This window comes from Podarcis gaigeae, assembly GCF_964106915.1.
Source record: "Podarcis gaigeae genome assembly, chromosome: 3".
Lineage (NCBI taxonomy): Eukaryota > Metazoa > Chordata > Lepidosauria > Squamata > Lacertidae > Podarcis > Podarcis gaigeae.
This window is the reverse complement of record NC_139680.1, coordinates 119912978-119930501: the sequence shown is the minus strand read 5'-3', so window position 1 is coordinate 119930501 and position 17524 is coordinate 119912978. Positions and strand designations below refer to the sequence as shown.

Genomic DNA, 17524 nt, shown 5'->3' with positions numbered 1-17524 from the left:
TTAGTCTGAACAAAAAGGTCTTATCCTGCCGGCAGAAGGTTAACAAAGAGGAAACCAGTCGAGTCTCTCTTCAGAGGGAATTCCACAATCATATGAAGTTCCAGGACCCAAGGTCCACCAGGCCTATGCAAGCAATTAAGAACACAATGGTGAATGGATGCCTGTCTTTTTAATAGCTTTTATTGTATGATTTTATAGTTTTATTGCTGTAAATCTCGTGTGTGTGTGTGTGTGTGTGTGTGTGTGTGTATATATATATATATATATATATATATATATATATATATATAATGGCATGACAGTATATACATAAATGTTCTTATACATAAGCTAATGGTGGGTTTTGAAGAGTAATTTAGAGGAAGGCAGTGCCATGCAGCAATCTCGGAAGTGGCCATGGTCAATATTTTTGACAGTGAAATTTTGGTATCTCTTACTACCCTTTGCAAAGTAAGGACGATTTGGCAAGGGTGCATTGAAACCATGCAAAATGTTTCCCCTGTAATTATTTTTTTGTGGGTGTTCATGGGCCATGTGTTCTGGGACTGGATTTGCTATCCAAAAACCCAGTTGGGAAAGACTGCCCTAAATGTTAAGAAACTCATTTCCTTTCGTTTTCTGCTCTTTTTTTTCCAACTGAAGGAAAGAGAACTGGGAAATGCCTAAAATAGCCAGCTGTTTGTGATCGATGCATGAACAGCAGCCTCTGTGAGTTGTCTATTGGGTCCTCCTTTGGGGGCAAACGACTTGCTGGAGGACTTGTCCATGGTGCTGAAATCTTGGTGCCAGGAAACCTCTCCTTCGGGCTGTTATCCTCCATGAAAAATGCACAAGTTGCAGGCAATCTGCTCAATTTAATCCAAGGAAACCCTGAGTCTAAGCACACGGCCTCAAGGAGGATTGGAGAAGACCTTGGGTCCTAGATTGAGTCAGCATTATTCCATACAAGGCGGAATAACAGAGGGGAGTGGAATTCACACTTGCCATCCTCTGGACCACATTTCCTGGGTTCTCGAATCAACGCACAGCTATAGCCTTGCAATCCCGATGGCAGCTCCACCTTCAGCCTTAGGCTCTCCCTCTTGGTGGATCCCTTCCTTTCCACGCCAATGCAAAGTTTGGGGTTTGCACCAAGGAGACTTCTCCATGCAGGCCACCCTCTGAACGAGTGGCTGTTCCATTGCCAGCTGGCCTGGGCACCATGAAGCTTGGGGTGCCTTCAGGACCCCAAAGGCTGGTGGCACAAACACTCCTCTTCCTGGCTTTCCTGAACCACCGCTCCCTGCAGAGACCGCTGGCGGCCGATGGCGAAGGGATGAGCGGAGATGATGGCCACCAAGGGAGCCCGGGCCTCATCCAGTGTGGAGAATACAGCAACCAGGTCCTGCCCAATGGCAGGTGCAAGATCATTGCCACCTTGCCGCAACTGGACCAGCAGAGGTGCCCGGACATGTTCCGTTGCACGGACGAGGTCTCCTACTGGCTCCATGAGAATGAGGAGAGAAAACAGCAGATCCTGGAGCTGCGGGAACTCATCTCAGAGCTCCAGGAGGAGCTGAGGAACCATCGTCACCGCATCAAGATTTTGGAGCTGCAGGTGAGTTTCTTATTTATTTATTTTAATATATAATTTTTATAGATTTTAACATATAAATTATAAAATGTACCACAAAACCTATCACTTATACAATCTTTTTTTAAGACTTCCATCAGCACCTCTGATGATCCACCAATTTAACCACTTCTTATGCATTTCTTAACTTTATATTGCCTTTACATCTCTTAACAAATAATCCTTCCCCTTCTCCATTTTTGCTATAGTTCCAATAATACTCCTCACAAAACTTCTTGCAAATCTACAAATGTTGTCTGATCTTCACAAATACTTTTCAAATAGTCTGTAAATTTATTCCAGTCTTCTGTGAATTTCTGGTCCCGCCAGTTTCGAATCCTTCCTGTTAGTTTATCTAGTTCTGCATAGTCCATTAACTTCATCCTCCATTCTTCAATCATCAGTAATTCTTCTTGCTTCCATTTTTGGGCCAGTAATATTCTTGCTGATTTTTGCATATAAAAAGAGCTTATACTCCTTTCTATTTATATCACTCCCAACAATGCCCAGTAAAAATGCTTCTGGTTTCTTTATAAATGTATATTTCAACATTTTTTCCATCTCATTATATATCATCTCCCAGAAGCATTTCACCTTTTTACATTCCCACCACATGTGATAAAATGTTCCCTCTTTTTCTTTACATTTCCAACAATCATTACTGACTTTATACATTTTCGCTAACTTGACAGGTGTAATATACCATCTATACATCATTTTCATCACATTTTCTTTTAGGGCTCAGGTGAGTTTCTTAATGGGGAAAAGCATGGGCAGCAACTTACGTCAGGGATAGGGAGACTTTGGGGACCATTGGGCTGGATCTGTCCCCACTCCCACGTTTCAACTTTAGTGCATGGTTGGGGTAACCCACCTGTTAGTCACATGATGCCATTGTGACATCAGATTCGTTCATTCATCCATCCATCCATCCATCCATCCATCCATCCATCAATCATGACATCCTAAGGCAGTTTACGGAATAAAATACAAGATAAAACACTAGTAAATAATTAAACCATCGCAACAACCACCCCACTTCCCACAGATACATTTAAAAGGCTATAGGACAGCCTTTCTCAACCTGTGGGTCCCCAGATGTTCTTGAACTACAACTCCCATCACCCCTAGCTAGCAAGGCCAGAGCTCAGGGGTGATGGGATTTGTAGTCCAACAACATCTGGGGACCCACAGGTTGAGAACTGCCGCTATAGGATATTAATCAGCCAAAGGCAGAATAGAATGGTACTATTACTTCCCTTGACCTGGACCAGGGGTCAGCAAACTTTTTCAGCAGGGGGCCAGTCCACTGTCCCTCAGACCTTGTGGGGGGCCGGACTATATTTAGCGGTTGGGGAATGAACGGATTCCTATACCCCACAAATAACCCAGAGATGCATTTCAAATAAAAGGGCACATTCTACTCACGTAAAAACATGCTGATTCCCGAACTGTCCACTGGCCGGATTGAGAAGGCGATTGGGCCGGATCTGGCCCCTGGGCCTTAGTTTGCCTACCCATGACCTGGACACTGTACTTCTGTTGATGCAGCCTAGAATAGAATTAGCGTTTTCTGCTGTTGAGTCACGCTACTGGCTCATGCCAAGCTTGTGGTATCCAAACACAGTTCTTAGAAACAAATCATATAAGAATCTGCTATAGTCAGCTTTTACCATCAAAAAATCATACGGTAAAGTTGGAGTGGATCTTAAGGATCTTCTAGTCCAGCAATGCAGGGATCTCAGCTAAAGAGTCTCTAAAAGATGGGCATTTGGCCAAACTATCATGTCTGTGACAGAACAAATCAGATTTATAAGGTGGCAACAGAATATCACTAGTTAGAGGAGATTGCTTCAGGTATTGGAACCCCAGAGCTGAGACCCCATAAGGCAGGCTTCCTCAACCTCAGCCCTCCAGATGTTTTGGGACTACAACTCCCATGATCCCTAGCTAGCAGGACCAGTGGTCAGGGATGATGGGAATTGTAGTCTCAAAACATCTGGAGGGTCAAGGTTGAGGAAGCCTGCCATAAGGCAAATAGGAAGCCCAGGTAGGATTGAGAGAGCCTTTATCCAGAAAAAGGAGGTTGTTGATTACAATTAAATAACCCTTTTGCTCCTGAGTGGTGGGATTGAGCAGAGGAGGAGAGGACAGACTGCCACCCAGTTTATTTGATTAATCATCTGCTTTCTGATTGATTGATTGATTGATTGATTGATTACAGGTAAATATTTGCACTCTTTCAAAAGCTTGACAGCTTTCGACAGTGTCTGGGATTCTTTAAAACTAGCCTCTGAAACTAAATACATGCTTAACTCAGGACCATGCCAAATTTAATTGTCTCTCTGTAATTTAATCGACTGAAAATGTGGACTTGTAGCAGTAAGCAACAAGGATTTCTGCTGGTGCAATGGAATTTTCCCTCTCCCAGCCCTCCAGGCACCCTCTAAATCTGTTCTGGGGCTTCCCCAATACTCTGAAGCAGATTTGGGGTGCAATGGGGAGGGAGGAGTCTGTCAAAACAAATGCATTAGTTGCCCCCCCCCACCTAGGCTGTCATCCTCACACCACTTACTTGGGAGAAAGCCCTTTCTAGTTCAACAGGACTTAACTTCCAAGTAGGCATGTTTAGGATTGGGCTGTTAGTTGATTAATCTACCAAATAAAAAATAGCTTCCCTATTTATTTATTTTTTTGGTTCACTCCGGGATGTAAGAAGAGAACAGATTGCAATGTGCGTTTTAATATTTGCATAACTGGAGGTTATGTAAATGAAAAAAAGAAAATAGAGAATCGAGTACAAGAAAGGATGGCTGTTCTACAGGTACAAATTACAGAAGGAAGGGAGATTTGGCCCCTTAGGAAGAAACAATATTTTCTTATTATTAAGACTCATAAATCTTTGCCATCCGACGGAGCTCAGAATTTGTTTATGGAGATCGCCTGGCTGGAACCATTCTGCAATTTTGCGTCCATCACCTGCACAAATTTGGTTGCTCCTCTCTGAGGATGAGAGCACCTACACTCCTGGTATTAATGAGTTGATCACCATCATGTTTTAACTTTGATTAACATAAGTAGCAACCCAAAAATGTGGCAACAAGGTACTGCATCGTACAGTTTACAGAACCAACAAGCAGTAAATAGCAAGAGAAAGAAACGACGACACAGCATTACAAATCAAGACATCCATATATATCCTTTGGTGGCGTGAATGGATGGTGAACGTTGAGCATCTAAGTCTGGAGTTTAGTAAATAAAATCCCCATGGCTGATGTAAAAGCATTCTGAGTAGTAGTAGTAATCATCATCATCATCATCATCATCATCATCATTTATTATTTATAGCCCGCCCAACTGGCTGGGTTTCCCCAGCCACTCTGGGCAGCTTCCAACCAAATATTAAAAACAATACAGCATCAGACATTAAAAACATCTCTAAAGAGGGCAGCCTTCAGTTGTCTTTTAAAAGTAAAATAGTTGTTTATTGCCTTGACATCTGGTGGGAGGGCGTTCCACAGGGAGGGCGCCACTACCAAGAAGGCCCTCTGTCTGGTTCCCTGGAACCTCATTTCTCGCAGGGAGGGAACCACCAGAAGGCCCTCAGAGCTGGACCTCAGTGTCCAGGTAGAATAATGGGGGTGGAGATGGTCCTTCAGGTATACTGGACCGAGGCCATTTAGGGCTTTCACAGTCAGCACCAACACTTTGAATTGTGCTTGGAAACGTACTGGGAGCCAATGTAGATCTTTCAAGACCGTGTTATGTGGTCTCAGCAGCTGCTCCCAATCGCCAGTCTAGCTGCTGCATTCTGGATTAGTTGCAGTTTCCGGGTCAAGTTCAAAGGTAGCCCCATGAAGAGCGCATTGCAGTAGTCCAAGCGGGAAATAACCAGAGCATGCACCACTCTGGCGAGACAGTCTGTGGGCAGATAGGGTCTCATCCTGCATACCAGATGGAGTTGGTAAAAAGCTGCCCTGGACACAGAATTAACCTGCACCTCCATGGACAGCTGTGAATCCAAAATGACTCCCAGGCTGTTCACCTGGTCCTTCAGGGGCACCGTTACCCCGCTCAGGCCCAGGGAGTCCTCCACACCTGCCCACCCCCTGTCCCCCAAAAACAGTCCTTCTGTCTTGTCAGGATTCATCCTCAATCCGTTAACTGCCATCCATCCTCCAACCACCTCCAGTCCTCCACACACACACACACACCCTGGAAACACGCAGCTTATGTGCAATTTCCCCTCGCAATAGACAACGTCCACAAGTTATTATACCACCAAGCCAAATGCAGACTTTGGTTCAAGGTTTTCCATTGTGGGGCTATTGAAATCCCAGCTGCAGCTAAGCACCCACTTCATAAATTCTTCAGCTGTTGTCTTGCTAAACATTAGGAAGAACTTTGTGGTGGCAAGAGCTGTTTGACAGGGAAACGGTCTCCCTCGGGAGGTTGTGGACTCTCCTTCCTTGAAGGTACTTAAGCAGAGGTTGGAGGGCCACCTGTCATGGATGCTTCAGGTGAGATGCCTACACTGCAGGGGGTTGGACTAGAAGACCCCAGGACCCCTGAACTCTAATAATAATAATAAATTTTATTTATACCCCGCCCTCCCGGGCCAGAGCCAGGCTCAGGGTGGCTAACACCAGTAAAATTACAGTAAAAACATAATGGGGGGGGATTTAAAATATTGGTTAAAATGCAATTTAAAATGCAGCCTCGTTTTAAAAGTAGCCCATAGATCAATACCATAAGGGGAGGGAAACATAAGGGTCAGACTGAGTCCAAACCAAAGGCCAGACGGAACAGCTCTGTCTTTATATATGCGCATATATATATATATATATATATATATATATATACACAATACAATACAAAATTATAAAATACATATTGTATATACATATATATATATATACACACACAATACAATACAAAATTATAAAACATAACACACACTTTATCACAAATACATTCTTTTTGGACTTCCCTCAGATCTTCTGATAATCCTCCGTTTTATTCATTTCTTACACATTTCCTAATTTTATATTGCCTTATATTAATAACATCTCCTCACTCCTTTTTCATTTTTACAATGTTTCTAATATTAATTCTTCACAGAGCTTCTTGCAAACGGAACAGCTCTGTCTTGCAGGCCCTGCAGAAAGATGTCAAGTCCCGCAGGGCCCTGGTCTCTTCTGACAGAACGTTCCACCAAGTCGGGGCCAGTACTGAAAAGGCCCTGGCGCTAGTTGAGACCAAACTAACCACCTTGCGGTTTGCGACCTCCAAAATGTTGTCATTTGTGGACCTGAAGGTCCTCCGCGGGGCATACCAGGAGAGGCAGCCCCGTAGGTACGAGGGTCCTAGGCCATATAGGGCTTTAACGGTCAAAACCAGCAGCTTAAACCTGATCCTGTACTCCACTGGAAGCCAATGCAGTTGGTAAAGCACTGGATGAATGTGATCCCACAGCAAGGACCCCGTAAGGAGTCCTTACATTTCTATGATTCCATGATTCACATATTCAGGAATGACAGCTGTGGGGAAACCTGAACAGGTCAATTAGTTATTTTGGATAGTTATTTTAGATACACCTGGGAAGTATGAAACCTGGGGGCATCCCAGTCAAAAATGGAAGGAAACCCCCTGGAGCCCAGAGCCCCACTTGTGATGACTGTGATGCAGTATGAGAACATCTGCACAGGTGTACCATGACCATAATAGCGGGTGGCGCTGTGGGTTAAACCATAGAGCCTAGGACTTGCCAATCAGAAGGTCGGCGGTTCGAATCCCCGCGACAGGGTGAGCTCCCGTTGCTCGGTCCCTGCTTCTGCCAACCTAGCAGTTTGAAAGCACCTCAAAGTGCAAGTAGATAAATAGGTACTGCTCCGGCGGGAAGGTAAACAGCGTTTCCGTGTGTTGCTCTGGTTCGCCAGAAGCGGCTTAGTCATGCTGGCCACATGACCTGGAAGCTGTACGCCGGCTCCCTCGGCCCATAGAGCGAGATGAGCGCCGCAACCCCAGAGTCGGCCACGACTGGACCTAATGGTCAGGGGTCCCTTTACCTTTACCTAAATAAATTTGAGCTCGGTTTCCTGATGATGTCTCTGCTGCAAGCCCCACTGCCAGGAAAGGGACGCCTTGGCTCCCCTGGTAGCTCAGCTAAGAGATAAATCAATTTCATTTCCTGTTAGTCTGCAGATTGTGGGACCAATGGATTTTAGAAGCAATCCAGTAGGGAGATATCCTGGAAATCACAGGAGTGGAGACGCCTCTTGTGCACACTGTGGGCTTCCCACAGGCATCTGGTTGGCCGCTGTGAGACCAGGATGCTGGACTAGATGGGCCATGGGCCTGATCCACCAAGCTTTCCTCATGTTCTTGTCTTCCCGCATGAGCCCCACTGCAAAGGGGCTCCTACTCGAGAGGAGCTTCAAGAAGGAGAACCTCACTGAATTGTGTGCCCCGTGTTGGTTCACGTCCCTGTGCTGGGTTTCATACCAAGCATGCTCTCGTTGGATCATGCCCTTTATCCAACACATATTGGCCTATTTCTCTGCTGAGCTCCCCGCAGCCACAAAGTGTCTCCGTGCGAGACGAGAGGATCACAAGTTCTCTTCCATTAATTCTCTGCAGAGGGTCCTTGCCCTTTGCCAGATAAGCTTCTCTTGGGGGGTTGGCTAATGACAGATCAGACCGATGAGCCAGAGATCTCAATCACACCAGAGCCATCAGCTCTTAAGGAGTTCGGCCACACTAGTCTTGTACATTTTGTGTGTGTGTGTGTGTGTGTGTGTGTGTGTGTGTGTGTGTGTTAGGAATGTGCACCATGGACTGCCTTATAGTGCAATACAGCCCTGTTCAGGGAAGTTTTTAATGTGTGACATTATAATGTATTTTTAATCTTTGTTGGAAGTCACCCAGAGTGGCTGGGGAAACCCAGCCAGATGGGCAGGGTACAAAGAATAAGTTGTTGTTGTTGTTGTTGTTGTTGTTGTTATTCCCCAGCACAATGTTTCCTCAGCAAGCTTGCCTACTGCATTTTGCCCATCCTTTAGCAGAGGTCAGCAAACTTTTTCAGCAGGAGGCCGGTCCACTGTCCATCAGACCTTGTGGGGGGCCTGACTATATTTTGAAAAAAGTATATGAATGAATTCCTATGCCCCACAAATAACCCAGAGATGCATTTTAAATAAAAGGACACATTCTACTCATGTAAAAACACACTGATTCCCGGACCATCCGTGGGCCGGATTTAGAAGGCCTTAATTTGCCTACTCGCTCTTCAGCCAGAAAGGCTACCAGTGCAGGTTGCATACAATAGGGACACAGGTGGCGCTGTGGTCTAAACCACTGAGCCTCTTGGGCTTGCCGATCAGAAGGTCGGCAGTTCGAATCCCCACAACAGGGTGAGCTCCCATTGCTCTGTCCCTGCTCCTGCCAAGCTAGCAGTTCGAAAGCACACCAGTGCAAGTAGATAAATAGGTACCGCTGCAGCGGGAAGGTAAAAGGCATTTCCATATGCTCTGGCTTCTGTCACAGTGTTCCGTTGCACCAGAAGTGGTTTCATCATGCTGGCCACATGACCTGGAAAACTGACTGTGGACAAACGCCGGCTCCCTCAGCCTGAAAGCGAGATGAGTGCCGCAACCCCAGTCACCTTCGACCGGACTTAACTGTACAGTACAGGGGGGGCTTTACCTTTGCCTTCAGCTTCATACAACCAATTAAACAAGGCAGTCCCTGCCCCACAGGCTTACAGTCAGGGCGAAAACACAACACAAAAGGGGAAAGACACAGGGAGGGAAGAGGAACAACAAACCTCAATATTGGGCACCGATTTCTAAAGAGTGGTTCCTCTATTGACCAGTTGACCCAATTCAGGAGGTGGGGAGGGGGCTCTGGAGCATCTCTTGAATGCTTTGTTTGTCCTTTATTCCATGCCCCCATCTGGCTGCTGCGAAGCATGAAGAGAAGTCCAGCCGCAATGCCACCGTAGAGCAGCGGGTTCAGGAGCTGGAGCAGCACTACCAGGAGACCAGCACCCTGCAGCACATTCAGGCCACGCTGCTGTACGACATGCAGGCCCAGGTCCACAATGTCTCCCTGCTGATGGAGTGGGTGCGGCACAACCCAGGCTGCCTGGTCCCAGTGGAGATGAGGCTCCAGCACGAGATGCATTACCCAGGTGAGTCCCCCGGAAGAGCCAAGATTTGGGTTCGAGTCCCACGTTGGCCAAAAGACTCCTGCCCTGAAATTTAAAGACTATTTAGAGAGATATTGTAAAATTAAGGAATTTTAGAATAATGTTGGATTGGAACTAAGTGGTTTCTAGCTATGATGGGTTAAAGGAATATGAAAAAATGGGTTTATATAAGTAAAAATCTAAGATTGTAATAATTTAAGAATAAGATCTGGGTAGCAAAAAGAGGGAAAGAAATTGTTGAATTAATAATTTGATTTGGAATACAAAAAAAGGGAGGTCCGAGGAAGTCCGAGAAACAAGTAAATGAAAAATAAGGAGATGAAAAGATTGATTGTTTTTAACAATTTTTGCTGGATTTTTTTTTTCTTTTTTCTGTTTTTTTATTTTTTATTTCTTGTAATGTAAAATCCTTAATAAAAATTATTATAAAAAAACAAAAACAAAAGACTCCTGCCCTGCAGGGGGTTGGACTAGATGACCCTTGGGGTCAGGGCCGAATTCAGCTTTGAAGGTACTGAAGGTAATGGGGCCCTTTATGTGTCCAGCTGTGCTTTGTCAACAACAAATTGTCGCAATTTTTTGTGTTGAATATATGCTATATGGGACACAGGTGGCACTGTGGGTTAAACCACAGAGCCTAGGACTTGCCAATCAGAAGGTCGGCGGTTCGAATCCCCGCGACGGGATGAGCTCCCGTTGCTCAGTCCCTGCTCCGGCCAACCTAGTAGTTCAAAAGAACGTCAAAGTGCAAGTAGATAAATATGTACCGCTCTGGCGGGAAGGTAAACGGCGTTTCCGTGTGCTACTCTGCTTCGCCAGAAGCGGCTTAGTCATGCTGGCCACATGTCCTGGAAGCTGTATGCCGGCTCCCTCAGCCAATAAAGCGAGATGAGCACCGCAACCCCAGAGTCGGCCATGACTGGACCTAACGGACAGGGGTCCCTTTACCTTTACCTTTTACTTTTGCTTGATCGTGCATTGATTTCATCACCTCCCCAATCCCATCCTGAGCCTTCATTTGGCACCCCCTCTGTATTCTGTGGGACATCCCTGCCCCCTTTTGTCTCCTGGTCCTCTCCCCAGCCTAAGATCCCAAAGGAAATGCCCTTAATGGTGTTTGTGATGCTGTTTCTTCAGTTGAGGGCTTTGACCCCATAACGACAACCAGGTTGACGGAACTTTTCCCATCTATCCTCCAACTGGGATTATCTGATAAAGACTTTCACCCACTAGCCCAAATCCAGCCTGAGCCCCTGACGTAGGCAACGGGAAAATCACGCTTCTGGGCTAGCAATCCTTTAAGCCAGCCAGTTCTGGATTCTGTGTGCTCGCTGTCCCCCTGGCTTTAAGCGGGATGTAGACTAGGTCAGTCCGCTTCTGATCCCACTGCACACCGAGACTACGTAAGCAGAGTCACCTCGGTTGCTCCTGGGCCAAAGGGAGAGGCATTCTGCAGCAAAAAGAAGAGAAGAAGAGTTTGGATTTGATATCCTGCCTTTCACTCCCTTTAAGGAGTCTCAAAGTGGCTAACATTCTCCTTTCCCTTCCTCCCCCACAACAAACACTCTGTGAGGTGAGTGGGGCTGAGAGACTTCAGAGAAGTGTGACTGGCCCAAGGTCACCCAGCAGCTGCAGGTGGAGGAGCAGGGAATTGAACCTGGTTCACCGGATTACGAGTCTACCGCTCTTAACCACCACACCACACTCGCTCTAGGAAGAAGAGGGCAAGAAGAGGGACTCTGGTCAGTGTGCTTGGATGGGGTCCAATCACATGCCAGTGTGGAGCTAGGGCTGCCGTAAGTCTGGGATTTCCCGGACATATACGGGATTCGTCCGTTGGAAATAGTGTCTGGGTGGAATTTCGGGAAATCAGTAAAAATGTCCGGGGAAACGCAGGTGTTTGGCAACCCATGTTGGAAGTGCTGCTTTTATGGTGAATTTCCTTAAGAATACAGTCATACCTCATGTTACGTCCGCTTCATTTTACATTCTTTCAGGTTACACCCCGTGGCGACCCAGAAGTATCGGAAAGGGTTACTTCCGGGTTTCACCGCTCGCGCTCGCGCATGCGCAGACGCGCAAAATGATATCGCGTGAATGCTCTGAAGTGGTGAATCGCAACCTGTGCACACACAGATGCGCCACTGCGGGTTGAGTTCTTTTCATGTTGCGAATGGGCCTCTGGAACGGATCCCGTTTGCAACCAGAGGAACCACTGTATATCAAAAACTTCAATTTTTGGGAGATTTCACAAAAAAGGGAGGGAGGGAGGGAGGGAGGGAGGGAGGGAGGGAGGGAGGGAGGGAAGGAAGGAAGGAAGGAAGGAAGGAAGGAAGGAAGGAAGGAAGGAAGGAAGGACTCAACAGCTCCCCTCCCCCCCCCCCCAAAAGCAGCTCAACAACCTTTTGTCAGGATTTTCACTTCTTGAACTATAACAACCCTAAGTGGAGCAATTAAAGTCAGTTTGTTATTATTGGTTTGCGGGCTCAGTCCAGATGATGCCTTGAAATGGTTTTTCTCTCCCCTCCGCCCCGGCAGATGTGAAGCATGCCAAGAACTGTCCCATCGATTGTGCCTCCATATACTACAACGGGGTCCGGCGGTCGGGCGTCTATAGCATCATGCCATCCGATGGAGGTCTGCCCATTGAAGTGCTGTGCGAGATGGATGTGGAAGGTATGGAAGGAGGCAATGGGAGCTGGTCCTCCCGGGTGCTTCCTTACACATTGAGATGCTTGGGCCATATGCTGCTTCGTGACTGGACTTAGCTGTCAGGGGTCCTTTAGGTAAAGGTAAAGGGACCCCTGACCATTAGGTCCAGTTGTGGCCGACTCTGGGGTTGCGGCGCTCATCTCGCTTTACTGGCCGAGGGAGCTGGCGTACAGCTTCCGGGTCATGTGGCCAGCATGACTATGCCGCTCCTGGCAAACCAGATCAGCACACGGAAACGCTGTTTACCTTCCCGCCGAAGCAGTACCTACTTAACTACTTGCACTTTGATGTGCTTTCAGACTGCTAGGTTGGCAGGAGCAGGGACCGAGCAACGGGAGCTCACCCTGTCGCGGGGATTCGAACCACCGACCTTCTGATCAGCAAGTCATAGGCTCTGTGGTCAGTGGCGTAGCGTGGGTTGTCGGCACCAGGGGCAAGGCAAGTAATTTGCGCCCCCTAACCCATGGATCTGCGCCCCCTAACCCTAACCCCCAGATGTTGCGCCCGGTGCGGCCAGCCCCCCCTGCACCCCCCACGCTACGCCACTGTCTGTGGTTTAACCCACAGCACCACCCATGTCCCTCAGGGGTCCTTTACCTTTAAATCTTCCAAATGGGGTGGGAGAAGTTCAGATCAGGGTGGTTTTTCTTTTCAATTGGATTGTCAGTTCAGTGACATTTTTGGCCCCAATTGTGTGGCAGGTGGAGGCTGGACCGTCATTCAGCGGCGTCAGGACGGCACGGTCAATTTCAACCGGACGTGGAACGAGTACAAAGACGGCTTTGGGGAGTTGAGCAGTGAATTCTGGATGGGCAACGAAAACATTCACAAGATCACCAGCCAAGGGGACTACTCTCTCCGCATCGACTTGGAAGATTGGAACAATAAGCACAAGCATGCCTTTTACCAGCTGTTCAGGTAGGTCTCCAGGTGAGAGGGCATCTGGGTTGCTGCCCAGCAAAACATGATAATACGATAATCTTTATTGTCATTGTCCCATACAGAACAACGAAATTGAAAAATCTACATAAGACATTCAAAACCCAACAAGCTATCCCAACCTGGTTGGCCCCCTAAAAACTCTGATAACCCATTTTTAAATACAGTATACTCCCATACAGACTCCTTACAATGCTTTTAAAACCAAAATTGCATTTGGGTAGAAACTGTTTCTCAGGCGGCTAGTCCTAGTCTTTATAACCCTGTACCTTCTTCCATCTTTCTTCTTGGGAAAGATGGAGGGCCCAAGGAGAAGGGGACGACAGAGGACAAGATGGCTGGATAGCGTTTGCGAAGCTACAAACATGAGTCTGACCAAACTGTGGGAGGCAGTGGAAGACAGGAGTGCCTGGCATGCTCTGGTCCATGGGGTCACAAAGAGTCAGACACGACTAAACGACTAAACAACAACAATAAACCTTCTTCCAGAAGGCAGAAACTGAAAGAGATCATTTCCGGGGTGCGCTCTATCCTGTGCTATCTCTGCAGCTTTCTTATGGCACCTGGAAGCGTAGATTTGATGCAAGGTGGGAAGAGGGCACCCAATTATTCTCTCCGCAGTCTTGACAACCCTGGACAGCATTGTTTTTCCCCTGACCGTGCAGCTCCCAAACCACACGCACAGACCATAAGTTAATACACTCTCAACAATACACCACCCATATTTTAGAAGTTACCAGCAGGGTTGCTTTCCTCTATCCAAATAACCCTGTTGTTGAACTGCCCCCTACCATCAGCCCCAAGAGCCAGCATGCCCAATGGTCAGTGATATGTTTTATTCATTTATTTCATGCCATTCCTACACTTTATTGTTAAAACAAAAAACCAAGCGGTTTACAAAAAAAGATAAAACCATAAAATAATCAATTGGGGGGGGGGAATAGCAGGAAAAGTTTTAAACTTTCTAAACATCTGCATGGGCGTGTCTAATTATTATTATTTTTTAGTGGATAAATAAAATAATTTAAGTTTACATCCCACCCTTCAGGAGCAGGGACTGAGCAATGGGAGCTCACCCCGTTGCGGGGATTCGAACCGCCAACCTTCTGATTGGCAAGTCCTAGGCTCTGTGGTTGAACCCACAATGCCACCTGCGTCCTATACAAATGTTTTACTGAGGAAATAAATAATACGCCGTCTGCAGGAGGCCCTCACCTGCAGAGTGCAGAGGTTAGGAAAAAAGCCCACGGACAGCGTTCCTTTCAATTTCCACAAAATCACCTCCCCTCTGAAGTTGCCCCAGCTCAGGAGCGACGACTTAGAAGCCCACTCTAAGATGAATGAATTTATTAATACGGTCACAGACCAGCGTCAACACACACAATATCACAGATCATAAAAAATATCAGAAATACAAGGGACAATATGAATATAACAAGGCTTTAAATATAAAAATTTAAATTAATTGTTAGCGTGTCCCCTGTAATTAACATTTAGGGGTTTGAACATTATGGGATACCACTTGCTTCCTGCGATTGATTGCAGAGGCACAGAATTTAGCTACATTTAATGTAGTCTTGGGTTTCTTGTCCTCTAGCAGTAGTTTTAAACTATGGTATTCCGATTCTTTCCTGGACTTTTGCAAAACAGGTGTAATAAAAGTCAAACGTATATCCTCATAAAGACAACAACGTAATAGTACACCACTCTAAGATGCTCTCAGAAACCTTCCCTGTTGCCTTGCAGCATCGAGAACGAGGTGAATTACTACCGTCTGCATGTGGAGGGCTTCAGTGGGACGGTGGAGGATTCCTTTGCCTGGTACCACAACAAGAGGAGTTTCAGCACGCCCGACTCGGGGAATATCTGCGCCGCCATCTCCCACGGAGGCTGGTGGTACCACCAGTGCTTTTTCTCCAACCTCAACGGCGTTTACTACAAAGTAAGTCAGGACACTGAGGTGGTCTCCACAGCCCGCCTGCCCTCTCGGGTTTCCATTTTAATTTCAGCTTCAAGCAAGCTGGTGAGTGGGTGGGTGTAATATGCTAAAAATTGCTAAATTTATATGCTAAATTTACAGTCATACCTCAAGTTGCATCCGCTTCAGGTTACGTGTTTTCGTGTTGCGGCCCGCGGCAACCCGGAAGTACCGGAACGGGTTACTTCTGGGTTTGCCGCTCGCTCATGTGCAGAAGCGCTAAATCGCGCCCCACGGCACTTCGGCTTGTGTCAGTTCCGTGTTAAGGACAGGCCTCCGGAACGGATCGTGTGCGTAACACAAGGTTCCACTGTACAGTGGTACCTCGGGTTACATACGCTTCAGGTTACAGACTCCGCTAACCCAGAAATAGTACCTCAGGTTAAGAACTTTGCTTTAGGATGAGAACAGAAATCGTGCTCCGGTGGCGTGGCAACAGCAGGAGGCCCCATTAGCTAAAGTGGTGCTTCAGGTTAAGAACAGTTTCAGGTTAAGTATGGAGCTCCGGAACGAATTAAGTTCTTAACCTGAGGTACCACTGTATATGCTAAAGCTATTTTTGGTCATTGCATACTATCCCTTGGTTTTTCCTGTAGGACTAATTGCAGTCGTTAACAGTCGTCAACAGGCTGACCATACCCATTGAGTCAATCACCCATCTCCCACTACCCTTCTGAGAAAAACCCCACCCCACCCTACCACTATATAACAACAACAACAACAACAACAACAACAACAATAATTTATTATTTATACCCTGCCCATCTGGCTGGGTTTCCCCAGCCACTCTGGGTGGCTTCCAACAAAACATTAAAATACAGTGGTATGTTAAAAGTTAAAAGCCTCCCTAAACAGGGCTGCCTTCAGATGCCTTCTAAAGGTCTGGTAGTTATTTTTCTCTTTGACATCTGGTGGGAGAGCGTTCCACAGGGCGGGTGCCACCACCGAGAAGGCCCTCTGCCTGGTTCCCTGTAACTTGGCCTCTCGCAATGATGGAACCGCCAGAAGGCCCTCAGAGCTGGACCTCAGTGTCCGGGCAGAATGATGAGGGTGGAGACGCTCCTTCAGGTATACTGGACCAGGGCCATTTAGGGCTTTAAAGGTCAGCACCAACACCAGAATGCTCAGGGTTTTCATGGAGATTTAAAAAAAACTAGCAAGCATAAATGAGAAACAGAGATTGGTAGAATCATCCAACCTTAATTTAGAGGGCCTCCGGTTCTCCCACCCCACATTAAGCTCTAGGTGTCAGACTTCCACATCTGGTTTTAGCGAAAGGGTACAAATTTACCCTCTGTTCTCTTCCCCAACTCTCTCCTCTCCTCCCGTGTTGCCAATATGTGCAGGGTGGAAGATACTCTCTGAAGAACCGCAAGATTCTTGGCCCCGATGGAGTGGTCTGGTACACATGGAAGGACACCGATTATTACTCCCTCAAGAAAGTCACCATGATGATCCGCCCCCGCACGTTCCGCCCCCACCTCTCCCCGTGAAGGAACCCGGGATTTCCTTCTCATCAAATCACAGCTGGGCAATGGATGGCCCTGGACAACTGCATCGCAGTCCACCGGCCCGTCCTGAGGCATGGCCCCTCACGCCAGTCGGCCTGTCACGTGGACAATGCAAAGAGCAGTGGACAGAATCTGACCCTCGGGCGCTTTCACCGGGGGAGTGTGCATTCTGGCAGCAAGGCTAGCTTGACGAACGAGGGGTGGTTGGTGCTCTCCCTAAATGTGGACGCTTTGGTGGCTACAAGCTGCGGAGATGGTAGCTCAGTGGAAGTCATGGCTTCTTGAAGAATGGCTGCGTCCAGCTCTTTGTCAGAATGAAACGGGCTACAAAAAGGAAACCAACGAAATGAGCTTGGAATATCAGTATATTTTACGAAGACCAATGGGCGCCAGCCAGCTTGGAGTGGTGCAGTGCTGCCCTCTGTTGGAAGAAGCTGGGCTTTGCTAGACCTCAAAGTCCCTCTTTCGCTTAATGTTCCCAACATTCAGACATCTTGCCTGTTCAGCCTTGAGGATTCGCGATTGCCACTTGCTGCCAAGGAAAGGGAACTGCTTTGCAAATG

General features: G+C 47.0%; 1 protein-coding gene across 1 annotated transcript; it reads left to right on the top strand.

Annotated features, from left to right (window-relative positions):
* Positions 1 to 1109: 1109 nt before the first annotated feature.
* On the top strand, positions 1110 to 17183 carry LOC310841900 (angiopoietin-4-like; the record flags this gene model as incomplete). Its single annotated transcript, XM_083733614.1, is given in 7 exon segments — positions 1110 to 1194; positions 1197 to 1597; positions 9581 to 9803; positions 12360 to 12497; positions 13235 to 13451; positions 15219 to 15414; positions 16797 to 17183. Coding segments are annotated over 7 exon segments (1407 nt in total). The 3' UTR covers positions 16944 to 17183.
* Positions 17184 to 17524: the final 341 nt, after the last annotated feature.